Source organism: Cupressus sempervirens, chromosome 4, assembly GCF_028749045.1.
Source record: "Cupressus sempervirens isolate cs-2001-9-10 chromosome 4, ASM2874904v1, whole genome shotgun sequence".
Lineage (NCBI taxonomy): Eukaryota > Viridiplantae > Streptophyta > Pinopsida > Cupressales > Cupressaceae > Cupressus > Cupressus sempervirens.
In genome coordinates, this window is record NC_143121.1 from 222,053,970 (window position 1) to 222,078,164 (window position 24,195).

General features: G+C 38.2%; 1 protein-coding gene across 2 annotated transcripts in view; it reads right to left on the minus strand.

Moving 5' to 3' along the window:
* LOC149560800 (NAD(P)-binding Rossmann-fold superfamily protein) overlaps positions 1-24,195 on the minus strand; it is a 202,695-nt gene that overhangs the window by 37,224 nt on the left and 141,276 nt on the right. For both annotated transcript variants that reach the window (XM_089824822.1, XM_089824823.1), the window contains exon 5: positions 3-42. In XM_089824822.1, the coding sequence (XP_089680948.1) occupies positions 3-42 (40 nt within the window). The remainder of the gene's footprint in view (positions 1-2; positions 43-24,195) is intronic.

Genomic DNA, 24,195 nt, shown 5'->3' on the forward strand with positions numbered 1-24,195 from the left:
ACTCTTCATTGACCCAATCACCACCCCAGTGGCCATACAATCCTGCAAAAGAAATTCTGGCTCAATTATTTTCTTGCCATACTATTGAATTTTGCATATAACTAAACTTTGACCTTGCATTAAAAATGCTCAAAACAGCAATAAGAAGCGGTGGCTAAACTGGAGAGACATCCAAGTTACAGTCGATATTATACAAAGAAAAAAGAAGTTACCATAATCTAATAATATACATATCGTTAAAACTCCATCAGAACAGATTCAATAAAATGAAGGAGGTTAATATTACAACTGACATTATCCTCTGGGTAACTAAAACCTGTGTGGCATTGAGAGAGAGCTAATATTCAATGCTTATAATTAGTTAATGAAATGAACTTCATGAAAGTGCATTAAAGCATACCAGAAAACTGTGTTAAAACATTAATATACTATGCTTCTAAGAAGCTTTTTGTTATGTACAAACTACAAGGAATAATGGTAAGGAAAGGCTATTGGCATAATATATAGCCTCTACTAAAGGTACAAATAACAGATACGCAACACTAAAGCAACAATTTTATAATTCTCTTTTCTTTATCATTTTCTGCTAGCATACATTTAAAGAGAAGCCCACAAATCTATTAGAAACTATAAGATACTTCCAGCTTACAAAATGTATGCTAACCAATATGTACTGTTGCTTAAAGTTTCCATCCACCAGATGATAAAAATACACCTAGCTGCTGTACAATACCACAAACATTGAAATGAGAGTGGAACATTTGTTAATTTTCAAAATGCCTTCTCTTTTTGCGTGTGCTCTGTTATATAGACCCCGCTTCCAGTGATCCTCAATCATGGATCAGTTCACAACTGGTGGCAATTAACTAACAACTGATGTCCTTAAATCAAAACATCTAACTGAACAACACTAGTGTGGGGGTACAAATAATTTGGGATTGTGTTTTACTGTCATGATTTGTTATAAGGCTCTAAGGTTTTGATTATGTTTATACAAACCTTAAATAGAGCCAACTTTGGTTGTGAGAGCCGTTAGGAGTGGTGGTGGCCAATAATGGCTCAGAGCCTTCCAAGTGTAGCAGATGTTTAGGATTGGTTAAATTTGGTCCAATTAGTTGTAATTAGGGATCATGAAGTGAGTTGAGTCACTTAGAAGTGACCAAGAGCTTGAATGAGCAAAGTTGCTCAAAAGATGTAAAATTACTCAAAATGTAACAACCCCAGCTGGTTATAGCTTTGACACAAATCAATTTTCTATGCTAAGTAGTTGTTTGACATTTCGTCAAACACTTGGCAAGCAAGCTTGTGATGTCACTAACACAGATAACTGGATAACCATATGCAGTAGTTTGGAATGTTTGAGCTTCTAGGAAATATTTAGAATGTCAAAATTCACCCCAAAGCATAGACAAATAAAGTGCCACTGAATTTCCTTTGCAATTATTCCACTAATGTTTTTGCATACAACACATAAATATTATAAGCCCTTGCTAGAAATTCCAATTGTTTACATAATTATTGATGCTGGAAATTGAAAATGCACCAATAAATTTATTACAATGGAACCTGGACAATGCAGCCAAATCCCCAATGTCACACTGGCAGTTAGGTACATATACTGCCCTCAAAGAATGAATCGCAGCCTCCAGCATATTAAGGCAGCGCCTGTAACTCACCACACAGCCTTGTAAGCCTGAACACAGGCCTTCAAACCAAATCGCAAGGCTTGTAAACTCGAACACACGCTTCCGAACTTGGACGCAGGGCTTCAATACAATAAACACAGGACTCGAGAAGTGAAATATCCCAAATGGATATTTGCTCTGCTGCTGCTATAATATTTAATTATATAAATTATCTTTTCCTGTAGATTTTTCTTTGATCTTATAGAGCTAGACAGAAGTTGCAGAAAAATGTTGTTTCTTTTTGTATTTTTCAGAATATAGGTATTACAATGAATAAATAACAACTAATAAATAAAAGTGATAGAAATAATATGCAACAATACATACTATTTACCGTATGGGTAAATAGTTTCATGCATACAGACAATAGACAAGAACAGCAATACTCCTTTTATTATTCGCATATATGGCGAAGAGATTACATAGTGCTTCAAATGATGATTACAACAATAATGATCAAAAGTCCATTCCGAACGGTGTACATATACTGTTCCGAAGTGGTGAGTCAACCGTCACGCGTCCTTTTGGATGCTAATCTACCCGTCGGCTATTTTATAACTTTACCGACAACACATACTAATCCGGAAATGATTCTAAAACCATACCAGCAGAGTCTGATTTATTCTAGAATAGTACGAATACAGATGTGCTTCAAACACGATGGATGCCAGCTGAAAATGGGATCCAGGTGAGTTGCTGTAATAAACGCCAGGCTGAACCAAACTGGCCGCCTTCTCTAAAAATCCACTGCCTGCAAAGTGTAACTGCAATATTAGAAACCGATCCACTGCCTTGATCAAACTGTATGCATAGGAACCTTCGAATTTGATCTTGTTGAGGGTTATGTCCCAACAAATCTACTCTCAGCACAAGGGTTTGCGTCCCAAGTGAGGAATGCTCTTCCAGAGCAACGACGTCCAAAATAGGATGATAAAATGATAAAAGATACTCATCTTTAGGTTGCCTTCTCCTTATATCCCCTCTCCAAGGCAATTCGAGCCCCAAAAAAAGCCTAAAGTGGATTTCATTTGAACTTTATAATATAACATTATTTTCCCAATAAAGGCATCCAAATATAAGGAAATCATTACTTTATTAATGACAAATAGCTCCAAGCATCAAATAAGTCCCAGCAAGTGATAATCAAATACTAAAGACTGAGCATTTTCCAACGAGCTATCACACATAGGAAAATCGATCCAAATGGAGCCAAAAAACTCCTTATTACTCCAAAATGGCTAAACACTTAGCCTTATTTAAATTATTAACATGCTAACTTAGGAGAATATTTAAATATATTAAAATATTTCCAGAGTAGCCAAAGAACAACCCAAACACCTCTAAAACATGAAATTGAGTTTGTCACCTGCCTGTGACTAATGCGGGACAACCTGAGCCAACTGGCAGTCACACCCTCAAATCTAGGGATACTCCTAAAATATAGGGAACACACCCAAATCTCTTGAAATTGAGACCAAGGGGTGATCTCATAGAACCTCAACTTTGGAAACGTCGCCACCTCTTAAAAGGTAGGAATCTCTTCCTACATTCAAGGAATTGCCCCCTAAAATCAAGAAACTACTCTCAACTGATCTACTACTACCTGTAATACCAAATCCAAATGTTGAAAACCCTAAGTCCCTAATCACCACTGCCAACCTACCAGACTCCATAATAGGCTAACTCTCATGTCACTACTAGACAGAGCTAAAAAGGGGACATGACAAATCCTCCCCTCTCGGAGATGCTTGCCGACAAGCAATTGCAAAGCTGGATGCTGTAAAATAATCTCGCCCTCCCAAGTGGCGTCCTCTATAGGGAGACCTCTCCAGTGAATCAGATACTCTCGAATCACCCTACTTCTCAACTGGTGTTCCCCCTCTTCCAAGATCTAGAGATGGTATAATATATTGTCCTAGTGCCTTTTTAAGACACAACACGTGGAACACATTATGAATCCTACTGCCAGATGGTAACTGAATCTCATACACAACCTCTCCAACACGCCTAATAATCTTGTATGGTCCATAAAAACAAGGTTTAAGCTTCTCAACTCCACCCCTTTTAAGGGTGCTCTGTTGGTAAGGCTGCAGTCGTAGGTACACAATATCCCCCACCTTAAATATCCTCTCAATCCTGTGTCGATCAGCGTAGACCTTCTACCAATTCTGTGTCTGCTGAAGATTCTCTCTAAGAAATCTCATGATGTCCTGGTTCTCTAGTACCCAATCCTGTGCCAAAGGAACCTTGTTGTCACTTATCACCAAATCAACAAAAGATAGAGCATCATAACCGAAGAGGGCTCTAAATAGAGTCATAGCAATTGACATATGATATACAGTATTACAACAATACTCACCCAAGTGCAACCAACGCACCAATGTCCTATGTTGCACTACTCTGATATAAACATCAAGATCTTCAAAGTGTAGCATCTCACCATGAATCCACTGGAGGAATGTATTATATATGTTGATTCTTGGGTTCCAAACCAATTTCAAACAAATGCAACATATTCATATTGCAACTGTCTGAATAGATGTGCAAACTTATATTGCCAATGCCTCTCCGTGAGGTCCCTACTAACAATCCTTGAACCTGATGCAATATGGGGAAACTAACAAAATAACATGCTCAACCACAACATGCGACCCTCCATATCTCTCAAACATACAACCAGCTGTTCCATTCTAACAAAAATGCCCAAACACTCCAAACCATGAAGCAATATGTTAGAATTGGTAATCTTTCCTTGGTTGTATTTATTAAATGGGATAAACCAAGGTATCCCTTATGTTGTTTTTCCTCTAGTGAGGACAAGTCTTTTTTGTAATTCCTTTATTAAGGAAAATAGATTATTCCTCCTTAAGAGGATTATGACACTTGTTATGCACACACTTATGAATGTGGCAATCATTCACTTGGGAGTTACAAATAACTCCTCTTCTCATCTCTTTATAAGAGATGCTTCTCTCTCATTCTATAACACAATCATGATGTAGTTCATGTAATGAGCATTATGGCTCCTAATTATCTCCTTCTCTCTCTTTCTTCATTTTTAGGCATTTGCCTCATTCATATAATTCACAAGGGGTTTTCTTTGCTTTCCCCTTTCAAAATCATTGTCTCCTCTTTTGTGTTGATCTTGGGAAGCTCTTATAAATGATTGTAATTACGTTCATCACAAACTCTCTTGGATTAATTTACAATTCTTTAATTTTAGTTCATTTCAATTTTATTATTTCTAACACAATATATGGAAGCTTGTGTAAAGTGATGTATCTTGCGAATCAATACCTGGGTCCCATAACAAAGCACATGTCGTACTGTGTGTGATGTAAAAGAACTTCATATTATCACCATCACTATCAAGTAACCCTCTATGTATGCAAGACACCATAACTATGGGTGAGTAATATCTTGCATGCTCAAAAACTATCAACAATGGCCACCCTATCTCACTGTCATAACTTTGACCAGCAACACAAGTGATATCAAACATACTATCAAACCAATTCCAATCAACATCAAACACTCCCTACTCCATCGCTAACCTATAGCGCCACCTCCCAACACTCCCATACTGTTGAAAACCTACTGTAGACAATGAAAAAAATTGGATGATTCATAAGATCCCCACTACGATAGTCACTAATCCTCAATGGATTGAAGAGTACAAAGTCACCAGTCAGCAAGGTGTAATATCCCTTTCCGGATATTATACCAAAAACCCAAGATATATGTACTTGCAGATTTAAATCAAAAAAGTGAACCAATATCCAATATAAATTCCAGAATTTAAAACGATTTCTAATCAATAGATTTCATATTAGAAAAGCTTCATTTATTCCTCCAATGTTCAGAAAATGCATATATAAACTAGGAGTTAACTCAAATAACCATCAAAAGTGTTATTGTATTTTACAACAGCAATAAAATAACATGCAAATATCCAAAAGATCCAATCTTACAAACAGTAAAAACAGTTAGATTGGCAAATGTAGATAAAACCTGTAAGAAGGCTAGGTTTGCGTCCAACCTCCAAAGCTTCTTCAAGGGTTTGCGTCCTCAAAGAAATAACCAGCAACTATTTCCAACTCCCAAATTAATATTTGTTCTAAATATCATATTTTTCATATATACTCTTATGTGGAGCTTGTTGTACCTTTATTACTTTTCCCAATGTGAAGCACGCTCATTCAAGCAATGTGGGATAAAGCACCTTTTTTGTCATTTAGTCACTTAAGTGAACATAGTGACTTTTAAAAAATAAAGTGACAAGTTAAATGACTTTAATATTCACTTAGTCAGGAAACCATATAATCATCAGGCATTAAAATAGCTGACCAAATGAACTCAGATAATCACATGCAATAGCTTGTTGGAAAGCTTTCGGCGAAACACTTCCAAAGCAACATAGAGGTACCGAAAATATTGTGCTCTGTTTACTTACTAAAAATAGTAAGTATTTGGACAACCTGCCAAAACTGCTCTGATGGGTTTGGAATTGAAAATGTCTATACCAAATCTCGAACTAAATCGCCCCCGAAACCTACACGAAGTGAGCTGACCACACAGAATTATAATGTCCAAAAAAAGGGGACATTACAAAGCCTCCCCTCTCAAAGATTGCTTGCCCTCAAGCAATCCGCTCATACCTGCAAAAATCAAATGTCAGGATCCCATACTCACCTCGAGAATGAGGTTCTACTCCTCAATCGATATACCCCAACATACATCTTCCCAAACTTAGAATGGTGAAACAATACAATAGGAATCAATGTGCCAAATAACTAAATGTTAGGATCCCAAGTCTCGCCATAAAGGGACACCAACTGCAATGTGTTGCTGCCCTGTGTGCCAATACCCTCAATCAGGATGAAAGCATCCCTCCATGAGTGACCCTGAAAAATCTCTACTATCAAGTGAAGATGGGAGCTCAACAATATACCAATATCCACCCCAAGATGATAGCAACCCAACTCTCCAACAAGATCCTCGATAAAAAGCAATACATAGGGATGCTCCACCTGGATCCCAAGTGAGAACTCATACGATGTTTGAGATACCACTGCCTAACTCCTGTAGTATCTGCACCACTGTACCACTCCAACAATATCTGTACCGATGACAATGGCAGATCTAGCCAATCTAATCCACCACTATATCATCGTGGTGGAAACAGAGTAATCCTAATCTCTGAAACTCTGATGTGTCAGAAGGTTGAAACGCACAGATCATAGTCACAGCATAATCCAGCGGATGTAAGATACTATTAACACCTGGATCCCCAATCAACCAATACATCATGTCAAACCTGTCGCCACCTGGATCCCAAAACAATTGAACCCCACATCCATTCGCCATATAGAGGTAAAAATACCTAGTAGCGTTTATAACACAACATCTCTCTACAACTCCCGCTAAACTCCCATGGATGTGATAACTAACCAAACCACCATGCCAACTGACACCATAGTCGTCCTGTAACCATGTACCCATAAGAGAACTTTGTGACATAGAAGTAGCAAACCATGTTGGATAACTATCAACATGATGTATAACCAACAGCTTTCCTTGCAAGTAATCCCCCACAAACAACTGAGTTGGATGCTTGCATCCGCTAATCCCACCTTCCGAAGATGGTGTATAACCATCCCACAAAGTATGATATAATTCTGGAACCAACCCACACTGATGCATCATCAAGTCCTCCGTGTGTGGGTCAAAAGAAAAATGATGAGCACTCCTCACTGTGTATTCGTGGTAAAATGCTCCAACCTCTGTCAATGGCTCATCACTAAAAACACTTGAATCAATCAGCTGATCCCTCTGACTCTGAAATCAACAAGCCAGCATCCAAAATCAGCTACATGGAATGAAGTGACAGATTTGCTTCGAGGAGATGGAAACAAATCAACATGAGAGCTATACTCCCAACCGGATGAGACTCTGCAAATGCCCTATGTCGATGACGGAGTAGTGTCGTGTACTACCACACAACTCTCAGGAGAATCCACCATTGTGACACAAGAGCTACCAGTAAATTGTCCTATATCAACTGTCATGGCACTAACCTCAGGAGAACTCGATACAACTAGTGGTTCTCTACTGTTCTCCACCAAGGCATTCATCCCAACTGAAATATCTGTGATAGATGTAACCGCATCCCTACTACAACCCATGGATATAAAATTCTCATCAACTACCTCTGTATGTAACTATACCATATCTACAGTTGGTGGAGACTATGCCAAACTCAACTCCTCAGTAAGCTTCTCAATCTGTAATTGTGACTCTTGAAGGGCCAACTAGCCACTCTGCAAAGAAACCATAGTCACATCAAGCTCATGAGTGAGCTTATCAACCTTCTCCTCGTTTCCCTGCAATGCAACATAACAAATGCGATCCCACTCGAGAAGAAAATCTCTATTTGCAAGTAGTTGTAGGTAATTTTGTTTCATTATTCCAATCGCTTCTCGGAGTGCATGTATCTCTGCAGTGGAAAAAACACTATCACCATGCTCATCTGTCAAAGGAGTACTCCAACCATAGGTGGCCAACATTTGACGAGCAACATCAAAATGCTTAACGGTTGTGGCAACCATCCTATCATTAACCTTCAATTGGCTTGCTAAATGATGATCCCCTTGTGACGAAACAATTCCACACAAATCTTCCAATTTGTCACCTGCACAGTGATATGAGGCTGAATCAATGTCACTCAACATATGATAAGCAGCATCGTGTATGCTATCATCTAGGCACTCCTCAATATCTAGGGTTTTGTTGCTATGCACCTCATAGGATGGCTCAACTGACGAGGTAAAAGGTGCTGATATAACAATATCTTCACACTCTTCCACTTCCAAGGTGGTTGTGTGTCGATCCACATCATGATCTTGGGATTCATTGTCATCAAATGAATTTTCTAATTCGTTTTCTAAGGTTTGATTTTTGCCCTCCATAAGGTCAGCTGTATGATGGTCACTAACTGTTGGGAATTCATCATAGAGGCTTCTAGATACTATAGGGACCTCTTGTTCCTCTTTCCTTTTAGTACTATTATCAAGTTGATCAATGGCTTCCTTATGTAAATTTTTGTACCTGTCCTCTGCAAGGAGATCTTGAACCAAATCATAGCATTTATTTCTTATCATATCCATCTTGTTTTGTAACCCTAGCTGAAAGTCCACATAATCAATGAAAGGAAATTCTTTTTGAAGCTTTGACGGGAATTTGTTATAATTATCGTACGGTCTCCTTACTTCAGTTTTAATAACGAGTTGTAAGTCCATTTGATTCATTGCCCCCATTGTTTTGGTTTTTGCCACTATAGGAATGCCCTTTTGATACAACTGCTGCTTTGAAAGGTAATGCACTGTTGTAGATTAACACACACCGAAATTTGCTCTCTCCTGCTTGGCTGAACCCACTGTACTGACCCCTACTTGGCTGTTGTCAAAATTTTAATTCTTTGACCCTACTGAGAGATTAGCTTTCCCTTGTTATATACGAAGACAATTTATCAAACATTTTGCAGGCTTCCAAAATGGGGAACTCCAAGAGTCAATCATAGCCTGAGAATTGGCACTTGTTAAGCTGAATCACTCCTTCAACATCCTCAATACATCTCCAAGCAACTCTCAATCCTGTAAGCAATCACCTACAATCTGATTCCAGCCAAGCCCATATCGCTCACCCAGCAATGTACTTCCCAGGCCCGCATAACCAGTCAACACAGAAGCAAACCCAATGTTGAGGCATAAGTAAGAAATGACCCACCACTGAACTGGACTTTCTTGGCATTCAAATACTTGGTTAAACACCTGGAGTGCAAACTCAAATAATGCCCAACTCCTCACTATCCAACAACAATACACTGAACACACAGGTGCCTGGTCGTGCGAAGGGAATAATGCCCAATTTCAGATATAAAAGTTGTCCAATGTCTTTACCACGAACCCCAAATTTTGATCGCCCAATGCAGGTCCAAATTCGTCACTGTGTAGGTATCTTGCAACAAATTCCCCACTGATACCATTGTAATATTCTCTGATCGATTATTAGTTCAGAATGCTTCCCAAAGTTTCTCTAACCTTCAAAAGTTCTGAAATAAGCTTATCAATCTCATCTTCTTTTCTCTTCAAAGCAATCGAGTAAATAACACCAAGGTCAAGAAGATGATCTCTATCTGAAAGAAGGTTTAAGTAATCATTCTTCATTGCCTCCACGGCTGTCTTAAGCACATGCAAATCAAAGATTGATAAAGCCTCTTCTTTACATTTATGTCTTCCCTCAAGTTGGACCTTCCAAATGTAGTTCTCTACTAACTTGTGGGAACTGTCAAAATGTGACAAGGCTGCAATGACCTTTTCTTCACCAACCTTCAATTGGCTCTCCAAAATAAGCTTATGGATATGTGTAAATCCATAAGCAAAGGATGTGGACTACCACTGAAGAGCAGAGCTCTATTCAATATCCTCTTTTGATACCCCCTAAAGATCTTCATCTAGTAATTCCTCTTGTTGGTTATTGTTGGCCCGTGTTTCCTTTGTTAACTTATCTTCTCTTCGATTCTTCTTTCCTTCCTTGCTGCTGATATGAATTTTTCGATACCAAATCATCCTTGGCATCTGGTATACCCATAAATTGTGTAAATGCAAACATGTCTTGTATCTCCTTTGGAAGAGAATGATATTGACGGTAGCTGCTCATTATTGCATCATTGAAAGCCTTAGCAAGAGGCCTCTTACTTGTACCTGTTGACGGAGATGAAACCTTAGAGCACCCATTTCTCATTCTAACCATGGTATTGATCTGCACCTAACCCAACAGGTTGGCAGGAACTTGGCTCTGATACCACTGAAATACCCCAAATGGATATTTCCTTTGCTGCTGCTTTAATATTTAATTATATAAATTATATTTTCCTGTGGATTTTTCTTTGATCTTATAGAGCTATATAGAAGTTTCAAAAGACTATTGTTTATTTTTATGTTTTTCAAAATATAGGTATTACAATGAATAAATAACAACTAATAAATAGAAGTGATAGAAATAATATGCAGCAATACATACTAATCCAGAAATGATTCTAAAGCCATACCAAAAAAGTCTGATTTATTCTAGAATAGTACCAATACAGATGTGCTTCAAACAAGATGGATGCCAGCTGAAAATGGGATCCAAGTGAGCTGCTGTAATAAACACCAGGCTAAACCAAAGTGGACGCCTTCTCTAAAAATCCACTGCCTGCAAAGTGTAACTGCAATATTAGAAACCGATCCACTGCCTTGATCAAATTGTATGCATAGGAACCTTCGAATTTGATCTTGTTGAGGGCTACGTCCCAACAAATCTACTCTTAGCACTAGGGTTTGCATACCAAGTGAGGAATTCTCTTCCAAAGCAATGGCATCCGAAATAGGATGATAAAATGATAAAAGATACTCATCTTTAGATTGCCTTCTCCTTATATCCCCTCTCCAAGGCAATTTGAACCCTAAAAGAACCATAAAGTGGATTTCATTTGAACTTTATAATATAACATTATTTTCCCAATAAAGGCATCCAAATAGAAGGAAATCATTACTTTATTAATGACAAATAGCTCCAAGCATCAAATAAGTCCCGGCAAGTGAAAATCAAATACTAGAGACTGAGCTCTTTCCAACGAGCTATCACACATAGGCAAATCGATCCAAATGGAGCCAGAAAACTCATTATTACTCCAAAATGGCTAAACACTTAGCCTTATTTAAATTATTAACATGCTAAATTAGGAGAATATTTAAATATATTAAAATATTCCCAAGTAGCCAAGGAACAACCCAAACACCTCTAAAACATGCAACTGAGTTTTTCACCTGTCTGTGACTGATGCAGAACAACCTGGGCCAACTGGTAGTCACACCCTCAAATCCAGGGATACTCCTAAAATATAGGGAACACACCGAAATCTCCTAAAATTGAGACCACGAGGTGATCTCATAAAACCTCAACTTTGGAAATGTCACCACCTCCTAAAAGGCAGAAATCTCCTCCTACAATCAAGGAACTGCCCCCTAAAATCAAGAAATTGCTCTCAACTGATCTACTACTACTACCTGTAATACCAAATCCAGACATGGAAAACCCTAACTAAGTCCCTGATCACCACTGCCAGCCTATGAGACTCCATAATAGGCTAACTCTCATGTCACTGCTAGACAAAGCTAAAAAGGGGACGTGACAAGAAGCAAACGCAGGTCTTTAAATCTCAAATGCAGGCCATACAATATTAAATGAAGTCCAAACATTGAATTCTAAAACCACTAACTCTTTAAAATTGTTGGCCCAAGTATACAAAGAGTCCAAGCGATTATGTGTAGTAATTTCAAAAGCTGAAATTGGTCATTCCAAACGCCCCAGTTTTTAGATACCTCCAATGTGCACTTCACACAACCTCAGATGTTAAAAGTTACTTATGAATATGCGAAGGTATGGTGTCTATAAGCGAGTACACATTCACGTGGGATGAGAACAATGAATGGTAATGTCTCCTAACAAGCAAACACTATCTTCCAAAATAACCAAAATTTTCAGCAGTAGACAGTCCTTCAAGCCACAATAATAACAGAAAGGACATCCAAATCAATGCTATCAAACTCTGATTTAAGTCTGCTATACTCCAACAACAAATGAAATACACCACTTAGAAATCATACCCTTATACCTGAGCAATGGATTGAAAATCAGAAAACTCAGAAACCCTCACACAAAGAAACAAAAGAAAATTAGTCAACTAGATGCTTTTTCGTTCAGAATGGGCTCATACTTATAACACCAAAAGGCACTTCACTTCTACATCACACCTTTCACTTAAGAAGCTGCATCAACACAACATCATTTTATAACATTAAATATATTTAATTGTCATTATAATAATGTAACTTTAATAATTAGTTAATAAATATGAACCTATTCATTACATAGTGTTGATGCGAGCTTTGTATCACTTACATAACATATTAGGATTTGAATATTCGATATGGGATACCAAACATGCAACTCCTCTCTTGAAAAGTTAATGCCCATGAGACATGAGTATAACTCCAATGTTCCTTACACCGTTGGATACTCGCTCAGTTTTATCGATGTGATTCGTTGGTAATCACGTAGGCGGCCTTACGCAAATTGTTGAGGATGACTTGGACTTTGATGGGATGAAGGTGATGGTGGTTTGGTTTGTGAAATGTGCAGAGGTAGATAATGTTGATGGTGGTGATGATGGAGGATGAGTTTACCAATGATGATGTTGATGGGAAAGCGGTGGTTGTGGAAGGTGAATGTATGTGTTCCGATATTCGACTTACTTCTCTAACTTTTCTCTTCTAAACTTCGACTACCCAACTACTCACTATTCTACTCCTACTACGAATGGAAGGTCAGCACATGCACGGGGATCGAACCTAATGAGAGTTGACCAGTGGCCTCACTTCCACAGGTGCAATGATTCGAAGGAATAATAAACTAGTTTGCCACACAGCTTCCCAACCAGCTGCTAGGATGCTAGTGGTCTAGTATTGATCCCTATCAAACATTTACCAATGCTACCATACAACTGTCCATCTACTTTACTCTTGCTTAAACAACTTCAAATAAGATTTGCTTCAAAAACTTGAAAGGAAATCTAACTAAGTGGAAGTAAAAAATAGGCAATAACACCCAACGTTCTTAATCAACATGCAAATTGCAACAATGAAAAAGAGAGCAATTTTGGTATTATCTTCGCAACAATTTCTCCAACACTTTACAAATGAGAGCAAATGGCCTTTTATAGGGGCCAAAAATACAATGGACGGTGGAGATCAAAACAAGATCAACGATCCAGATTGGATCCCAAAAACCCTAATTAGGGTTGCCACCCATCAGCCAATAAGAAGACGCCACCTCATCAATGGACCAATGAAAAAAGTGCAAAAAGTTGGCAACCAATGAGAAGGCACCAAAATGGTGGCCAATCAGAAATAGACACTTGTCCTATTCTAGAAGAATGAGAAATTTGCCACTTGGGCTTACATCAAATGATCTTCTAATATAACTCTTCCCTTTTCTTTCATTTTATTAGCTAAGGCAATGAACTTAGCTAGTCTTTCATTAACTTCTTCCATAGGAGGACAAGGTGTGTGCTTCGCCCTGAGTTTTGCTGACTTCGCCATGCCGCTTGCTGCTTGTAGTATCCTTTCATGATCCTTCTCATATTCCTTCTCAAATCCAATAAAAGCACTGAGAGAGGAAAGGGTGCCCAAATGCTTTTTCTTGAGAGCAACCTTTCCCAACTCATCCAACCTCGATCCAAAATCTGTCTCGTTGACATCCTCTTCTCTGACATCCTCAAAATTGAGTGCCACCCCAACACCGCTCATCCTGGTTGAAATGGAAGTGTCGACGCTTGGGTTGTGCCGTGCAATCTCATTATGTATTTCTTCAAGTGTTCTAAATCTGGTAGTCAATGCAACAAACCAAGATTCAACTATACTCAATCCTCTCTCATCAACCAACCTGGCCCTTTGCAGATATGACTCTGGTAGCTCAATGAACGCCTGTAGCCTAGGAATAACCAAATCTTTGATGGGAAGGAAATCTTTCCACTCCTCTTTGAATAATCTGACCCTGTCTCTAACAGCCACTAATGACTGGAATGTCGAAATGAAGGCATGAAATTTTGCCCATCTTGGATTGTATCATGGATCCAATCCCTGACTTCATGTAGCTGAGCTGATATCTCTTCTAAATTGCTCCCACTGTCTTCAGGAAGGGCTGCCTGGCGTATTTGTTGGATGGGCTGGCAATCTCTCCAATATTTGTTCTCGGCCTCCAACTTCACTATTCTTTCATTTGCCTTCCTCAACTTTTCTTTGATTGATGCTATACCTTCCTAGACCTCCTCACACTCCATATCATTTGTATTCCTTCCCAAGTTATGTTCCACTATCTCATATTCCTGGGCCACAATCTCATCCACTGCCTTGTTGACTATTGGAATAACAATCTAAACCTTTCGGTGACCATCACTGTCATTCCTGATTACCCTTGCCACCGTTTTTGCCATTTTTTTTTGGTTCTCGCTATCACCCTTTTCCATTAGCCCTTGGATGTCCTCAACTGTATGGGCAGTCACCACCTCGCCTCTTGGCATAAGCATTTGCCTTAACCATAGTGGTGCAGTGCATCTCCCCAAATCTGGATTTGGTTCGACTAACAAAGCATCACCGGCGGCCTCGGGTGCCTGACTTGTTGCCTCAATGTCAATTGGCCCATCTTCTTCTCTACTAGTTTCTGACATATCATTTCTTTGTTGGTTCTCCGAGAGAGGGGAGTACTCAGTGCTTTCACTATAGCCACTTGATTTTGAATCAAAGCTCACCTCTACTGCGGCTCCTTTATCACTTGAATTGACCTCTTGGCTTCTAGCCTCAATTATACTCTCTCTTGATGGCGTTGCGTGCTGTCTTTCGGCTGGAGGTTCCAAATATTCTTTGCTCTTCTCTACCTCCAAAACTTTCTTCTTGTCGTTGTTATCACCAGAATTTGCACCCTCAAGATAAGCACCTAAATACTTAGAAATCCTGGTGAAACAATGGAACAATCACGAGTTTGTAGGTAAACTATGCAGGTGACTGAACCTCCGGATTCTAGGCCGGTTCCTATTTGATGTTCTGTGATGCTTCACCTAAACTATTGAAAACTGTAAACTTGTGAGGAAAAGGGATAGGAAGTACGGAATGAAATTTTTTTTTTTTTTTTTTTTTTTAAAAACCTAAGAGGTGATGCACCTGGACAAGACAAGGGATTTTGATATTTCAGCAACACAATGATAGGAATACTAACAACAATAAGATACAATTTTGATGAAGACCTTTGCATAATAGTGTTTCAGAAGAAGGCTCAAATGAATAACATCAAAAAGATATAAACCACAACTGATATTATTTCCATTAAGACGCACAAATTATGACCTATGCATGAAAATTTTACTAACTCAAATAGATGCAAAAAATGAGACATAAACTTAAAGGTTCTTTAGAAGAACACAAAAAATAAACATCAATCACCAATTTGCACACAAAGAATGAGTCCCAAAGTAGATCCAGCTCGCTATATTATTCCTTCAAAGGCCAAAAACATCAGCTCCCAATGATGCAATCCAGAAAAGATAAATGCAGAAGACCATAAAAATGGCACAATAGCTATTTTCTCCTCCCAAAACTCCACCACTGATATCACAGTTTCAGAAAACTAAATAGCAAATTCCTGGTCAAAATCAGGAAAAAAGGCTACAAAAGGGTAGTCAAAACTTATCAAAAGATGACTCACTGCTTAAACATTGAACTAAGTCATAACAGAACCTATGACTCACCTTTAACTGCCCCTTAAAAGACTCAAAACGTCAACACATGGCCTCAAAATGCTAGGTCAAAGTCAAAATTCGACCCACAGCCCTGGAATGACTCAAAAACCTTACATTTGACCTTAAATGAGGCTACTAAGTCTTTGAAAAAAATAACCTCTAAGACTTAGTCTAAGAGACACATGTCACACTGATTTAGTAATCATAAGACTAACTCAAAATCCCCTTTTCTCTCCTAAATCCGAAAATGGATTTATTTGAATTAAATTTGCTCAACTTAATAACAATCAATTGATTTATAATATTATCAGTTTGATTGTTATTAATTACATTTTTCAATTTGCAAATTTAAATTATATATCACTTCATTTAAAAGTTAAATAATATAATAATATATTACTTAGCTAAAGTAATACATTATTATACTATTTAAATTTGACATGAAACAAAAAGGCTTAATATAAATTCAAAGTATCAAAAAGTGATACCAATACATCTTGCGGATTTGAAAAGGAAATCAAAAAAGGTTAAATGCGGAAGTATTAACCTAAAACAAAACAATATCTCCTCATTCTTCATTTGAAAGCTTCATAGAGAAACTTGGCAGCCGAAAAGAGGGTTTTTAAAACCCCAGAAAAACGCCATGAAAATATCTGTTTTGTCACCATTGCTGAGTCAAACTCGCTGTCATGTTACTTGGAAAATGCTTTGTTGTGTGAGGCCGCCATCTTTGAATTCATTCTTGGTGATTTTTTCCTGCTATTTGATCATTTCAAGCCGATATTTTTTTAGGTAAACTTTCATTCCGATTTAGCATGTTCTACTTTGTAAGAGAAACAATTGTTCTTCTTGCCCCTTTTGTGCTAAAATGGAAATACGTCTTTTTCAGTGCATGAGTATTGTAAATAAAATGTGGGCGTTTTCAAAAGGGTTTGCTGTTATGATTCTTTTCTCTTTTGCTGAGTATATAAAAAAAAAACGCTATGTCAAATGCGTTTTTCATACTAATATATTTGTGCCGCCATTCTCTAACTAGTGCTGGAAGCACGATTTTCTGCATCTCTTTGGGTATGCTGCCATGAATGAGTTTATATTTTCATTGTCAAAAAGACCACAATGAAATTGTCTACCTGGTTTTATTTTAATCTCATTTGAAGGGCACGTTTTCTATATATCTGTTGAAATACTGCCATATATTGCAGGTATGCATTTTAGAAGCAAAAGAAAACATTTTGCTCTCTAGTGCTGGAAGCACGTTTTTATGAGCATATTTCATCATTTGAAGCGATTTTTTCTGTTGTCATGATGAAGGTTTTGCTTTAACTGGTTGTTATCAGCTCTAAATGGAAAATATGCACCCATTACTACCGCTGTAACAAAATCCTGGGCATATTTGATCAGCGACTTGCTCAGGCACCATTTGTTATGCTCATTGTAGAACATTTTCAGTTGTAGTTTGATTCACAATTTGTTCCGATGGTTTTCCTAAGAAAATTTAAAAAAAATCTGAATTGACCACTTTTGTTATGTCACAAAGATATTAGTTCTCTTCAAACCTTTTATCATGCTTTCAAATTCTTAACTTTTATCAATAAAGGTTTTTATTTTTTTACTTCTGGAAGAGCCTTCGTCTGCATCTCAGAAAAGAAAATGAGATTGATGTCATGAATATCATTATATCTGCATCGTCAGTTATAACTTGTGCATTAGTCATAATGTGCTTGCTAATTTCATGCAGAACTGTAGTTGCTCCTTTTCATTTCCTGATGTTTAGAATAGTATCTTATGAGGTTCGAGCACGGGCTCGTGACACTCACAAAATACTTCTCTGTGATTTGCATCTAAAAGTTTAGAATACACTTGTTATTTTTTGTATGTATTCAAAAATAAGAGGAATATGACATGTGCCAGAAATGTGGTTGTATATAACTAGTCATTGCTTGGATCGTAAAGATCTAACACCATCTTCTTGCAGGGGAAAGAGGAAACAGGAGTTTACCAGATCGAGAGCTGGACTATGGGCGACAATGCAACAACGGAAACCTAACCAATCAAAGTCTGAAAGGCAATGACTGGTTATCTCTGACCTTCTTCCATATGTTTTATTTTTCTTGTTCTTTAGTACATATGAAAGATAGCAACTGTATTCACGACTTGTATGAAATACTTTGCCTTCAGCATTTCATTATTTTGTAAAATATCAATTGTATATTCAATAAATGAATGATACAAGGACATTTATATTCTTTTAAATATCAGATGAAATGTGCTTTTAGCAGAATAAAATTTCATGTCTGAATTTTAACATGTGTTAAAATTAAGTAACAGTCGTTTCTAACCATCTCCTGTTGTCGGTCACTTCCTTCATTCCTTTGTCCGAATGATTCTGTTTGTCTTTCCTTTGGCCTCATCATCTCATAGGTAAGGGGAATCCTTTGCCTTTGCAGCTTCCTTAGTCTTTCATTATACCACGACTCAGTATGTAAATCCACTACCCTTGTAACTACCTCCAAGGAAGGATCCTGATGGTTATCCCAATCCACTGGATTCAACTCCATTCCTTCTACTGTATGGTAATCTTCTCTTAGCACTTTTCCATCATACTCCAGTTGATCCGAAATGTCAAGGCCTCTCCATTTGATAGCCCTCATCATGTTCACCGACAGCCTTGAGAAAGCTAGCTTTCTCACATGAAAGTCATCTTTGGCGTTGGCCCAAAAGTCTTCTATGGTGGGAACATGCTTGAATTTGTTTCCATGAGATACCTTGATAAGACAATTAGGATCAAATCCTTGCCTTGCTCTGTACCATCCTAGATGATACCATTCCAATTCCTTCTCCGCAACTTCAAAGGAGGCCCGATTTGGGCAACTATCATTGCCAATTATGATTGAGAATGTAACGCATGTTTTTCATTCGTTTCTCATTATTCTATCATAGTACTCAAGTTGCCTAGCCAATTCCATTAAAAATACCTTGTCGGGTGGGTATCTTGGAAGCCTCTTGGGACAAACTGTAATTCCTGCCACTCTTATGTATGTAAATTGTGGAAATTGGATGAACCAACTCCCATACTTCCTAATTCTTCCTTCTGCTTCCGATGAAAGTCTCTTAGCAGGTGTCCCTTGTAATACCATTACTGTCTTCATGGCGAAGGCATCACAAAATATCTTGTAATCCTTCTTGTTGTGCAAATGGAGCTGCGGATAGCATTCATGTACCAAATATTGTCCCGGTCCACTACCAACTTCTCCTAAGGCCTTAAGTCTTGGACTCTTGTACAATCTAGCAATTAGGTAGAACAGATAGGAGCCCATGTAGAATTGCCTTTGGTTTTGCATGGTTCTGAGTTGCAATTCTAAGTTCTCGCTTATGATCTTGGCCCAATCAAACCTTCTTTTCCCCTTTCAATCTCATCAATGAAGAAGTACATCCAGTTCTCAAATTGCATTCCTTGAGCTAGGCCCATGATCCGGCTGAGAAGAACAACGAGATCACCATATTCTGGTTTGAAATCAACCATTGTGAACCTTGATGATCTGCTAACACCTTTCTTTCCCTCATGAATCCAATTCTTCTTTAGGTGCATGAAATAGGACTCTTGGTTATCTTGAAATGATTTGGTTGCCTAATCCATCATCACAACTGTCATGCCTTTGTACTGGTGAATGTTGAATGTTTCTTCGATTGCTTGTTCGCCAATGTGGGCCAACACTCTCTTCCCTGCACCAAAAATGATGGATTTACTGTTTAGATCAAATCTGGATGCACATTCCATAATCAATTCCGAACACGGCAATGTAAGAGGAAAAGTTGGTGCATGTACAATATCGCTTTTGTATATCCTCTTTGCCAAGAGAGATTGTCCTTCCTTCAGCCTTTCTTTCATCCATATCATGTCCACTATACCGATATTGGCGTCGGTTGTTCTCTTCATTTTCGAGGAGAAGGGCATTTTGGGCATCGTATCCTCTTTGTCTTTCTTAGTGTTTGTCCGCTTGGGATTCTTACTTGCACTAACATCCTCCATACTCGTCGCCCTATTACAGGATGGTAGAGTGGTGGACCAGAAGGCAAGTAGAACCAAGGGAAGCAATCCTTAGACTAGAAGGAAAGAAGGATGTCAGCTTAAGGACCCCTTGCAACTCTAGATGATGAAAATTCACCTTAACCAATAATCTTACAGCGACTTTTCAGAATTAGGACCAGACCTCAAGAACTCCAAACCCTTTGCAAATCAGAAATTTAACATCTAAAGCTATCTACCACTTGTCCACAAAGCAAAAATCAGACTTTCTCATGTATCCTCTCTCCCAACAAAAATCGCCTAAGTTTGACATGAACAGTGCAGTCTTTAAATGGAGAAAATCAGACTTTCACACAAATCGCTCATAGCACACAAATCAGGTCTGCTCTAGCAAAAATCGCCAAATAATGGAAGAAATGTGCCCCTTTGCAAAGTCTTCAAATGATGAGAATTCTGTCCCAAGAGAAAAATCACCAAGGAGTGGAGAAATCTGCCTTGAAACCAATTTGCCAAACACCAAAACGTGCTACTCAAGGAATATTCGCCTAAGCATGGAGAGGAAGAAATGAAATGTGAGGAAGAAATGGGAGAGAGGCCTCCTCTTATGCCCAACTTCCCACTCCCTCTAAGCCAACCGACTTGGTCCTAGAGGAGAGAAAAAAAAAAATTAAATTCAAGTTAAGGCCGACAATTAAATACTTAGCTTAAAATTTAATTTTGCCAAAATGAAAATTGCACTTTTAAATTGCCAATTAGTTCCAAATTGCAAAAAAAAACTAAATGATGCCTTGGAGATGTTAAATATTTCCATTTAATGAGGTTTAATAATTAATACGTCATTAAAATTGGATTTTGGCTAACCAAAAGCCATTTTTCAATATTAAATTACCAATTTCATTAAAGGCAAAAGGTTTTTCAAGGCAATTTTAAATTATTAAAGCCAAATTTTTGCAATTTTTACCCAAATCGATTTTGCTATGCCAATTAGAAATTTTTTGACAAAAATAAAATAAAATTGCTTCTAGAGCCAAAAATCAATTTTTGCAATTTAGCCTCATTTCAACAAAATTAAAATTTTCACCGAAGAAAAATTTGAGATATTCCATGACTTAAGTCTAACAAAATTTTTTCCTTTCAAAAGATTATTCAAATTTACACAATTATATCCGGATTTTCAAAGGAAAACATCAAAGTACAAATTTACAATTTTATCTTGCCAAATATTGCTCTTTAAAATTTTGTTCGGCCTAAGGATGAAATTGGTTGCTCTGGAAAATCAAGTTGAAACCAGGTGAAAATAAGCTAAGTCTCCCCACATTTGTCTTGAAGGTGCCAAGGCATGAAATTTTCAAAACTCAAAAATTTTGGACAACCCAAAAATTTGCCGAGGCGATCAAAAAAAGGGGGGTCCCCAAAAAATTTGGGGCGATGGTGTGAGAACCTCACAACACATAGCCCCATCCAATGACCAACTACCAGCACCACCAACTGCACTATCACATATGGCGATTGCCCAAATTAGACTTACTAAAAATAGTAAGTCCACAAATGAGACCCTCAAATCTCACTGTCAACTCCCATGGGTCGCCATGATGAACTGACTCAATCAACTACAGAGATTCACCAAAAATAGAGAAATTACAGTCCTCCCTCCCCAAGATTGTTTGTCTTCAAGCAATACGACAACACATTGAAATCACCACCTAGATCCCATAAGAAGCACGTGACATCCCTATCATCACTGAACCAACTGTATACCAACAATATGATCACAGCCAATAACATAATCTACATCGTATAAGTCAAGGTATCACTAGAAAACAACTCCATAGAAAATCTCAGCATACTCCTATTCTCTGTATCCACCCAACCATCATGTCGATAATCCAACATAGGCATAGACCAACTCTACACCCGATGTAAATCCTGAACATGTGAGTGGAATATGAGACTGTAAACACTCATCACTGTATATACTCTATTGGCACTATGACCATCCCTATCCTCATCCTCAAGCTGTTGTGATGACTTTGCCTCAACCTTATTAGTATAAACCTACCTAGCACGATGTGCAACTCCCTTCGGCCTCAATGCACAAGTATGACCTTCAAATAAAGGCTCCTTATACCAAAAGCACAACTAGCTCCTCCTTAGGTCCTCACAAGAAACACCATCAATCCTCCCAACTGACTTCCCTTGTCCTCGGTAACTAGCAAGGACTCCTCATCAATAGGCAAAGTAGCAGAAGACTTCAAACCAATCTTGCCTCAAGAGGATAACCCTAAATATCTCTCTTTCCTCACTACCTCCTGTAAGGAAGATGGGTCCAATGACTTAACCCATCCTCAGAGTGGCTCAACCAGTCCCTCCATGAACAACATCACACATCTACGTTCTGATATATCATAGACCATAACTAAGAGCCTCTGAAACTCACTGATGTAACCCTCTAAACCACCAGAGTGCGTCAATTGATCATTCCTATCAAATCTCTTGATCATTCTATCAACGAACTCCTGATAGGAAGTGATATGATCATGATGAAGCAAGACTAAACCATAATGCCACCAAACCTAAGCATCTCCATCAAGATGCAAAACACCAAATCTGAGAGCATCCCCCTCAATCATCAAATGCAATGCTAAATATGTGTCGAGCTTATGGACCCAAGCTCGAGTTATCACTCTGCCACTACCATCGAAGTTCTAATGTAGTCTTATTGGACAATCTATCAAAGCCTCTGTCTTTGAGGTACCAACCTCGCTCTAGAATGCTCCTACTCTGCAAAGTGTGCCAACATGTCCTCTACAAAAGGTGCAACATCAAGCTCAATACTAACTGCATCCAACTCGACTCTCAAAAACGTGGGCCTTTGCAACCTATCATATGTGCCAATATGTCTATTCATGTCAACCCTATTAGCTAACCTAACCTAATCCTCAACTCTGGCCCTGTCTCTATCTCTGTATCTATCATCTACTTAGGATCGATGTGAACTAACAGAAGCACCATGAGCACCCCGCTCCTTGCTCTGATGTCTAAGTAAAACAATATGTTGCAACGTGTTAAAAAGTTGCTATAGCACCACAATAACATGTTGTCTAGGTGCCAAGTCCCTAAATGTCTCTTTAGCCTCTCTGTCAATCTCGAATCCTGTGCCAACATCTCCAAATCTCGTACCAGCAGAACCACCCAAACTACCAGCACCCATGTCGCTAACAAAACCAAACAAAATATCAGGTTCTTTATAACTAGGCAAGGATGTATGACATCTATGAGTAGAATGTCTACCTGGAATTAATCTCCTATCTACAGCCACGAATACTAAATGCCAAGACTTTGAATAATGCACTAATCAACTAACAACTAATCCCAATTCCTGCAAGCTAGCAGGAAACCTCTATCATACCACAGTAACAACCCCACCTGGTTATAGCTTCGACACACACCAATTTTCTATGCTAAGTAGTTGTTTGACATTTCGTCAAACACTTGGCAAGCAAGCTTGTGATGTGACTTACACAAATAACTAGATAGCCATATTTCAATAATTTGGAACGTTTGAGCTCTTAGGAAAATTTTAGAATCTTGAAATTCACCCCAACACATAGACAACTAAAGTGTCACTAAATCTCCTTTGCAATTATTCCACTAATGTCTTTGCATACACAACATATAAATATTATAAACTCTTACTAGAAATCAAATTGTTTACACAATTATTGATGCTAGAAATTGAAATTGCACAAACTAAATTTATTACAATGGAACCTGGACAATGCAGCCAATTCCCCAATGTCACGTTGCCAATTAGGAACATATATTGCCCTCAAAGAATGAATCGCAACCTCCACCATATTAAGGCAAGCCATGTAACTCCCCACACAGCCTCCCTACGCCTAAACGCAAGCCTTCAAACCAAATCGCAGGGCTTGTAACTTGAATGCGGGCTTCTGAACTTGGACACAGGGCTTCAATATAGTAATCGGGAGCCTCAAGAAGAAAATGCGGCTCTTTAAATCTCATTCACATGCCTCTAAGAATAGAACGCAAGCCTTACAATATTAAACACAGTCCCAAACATTGAA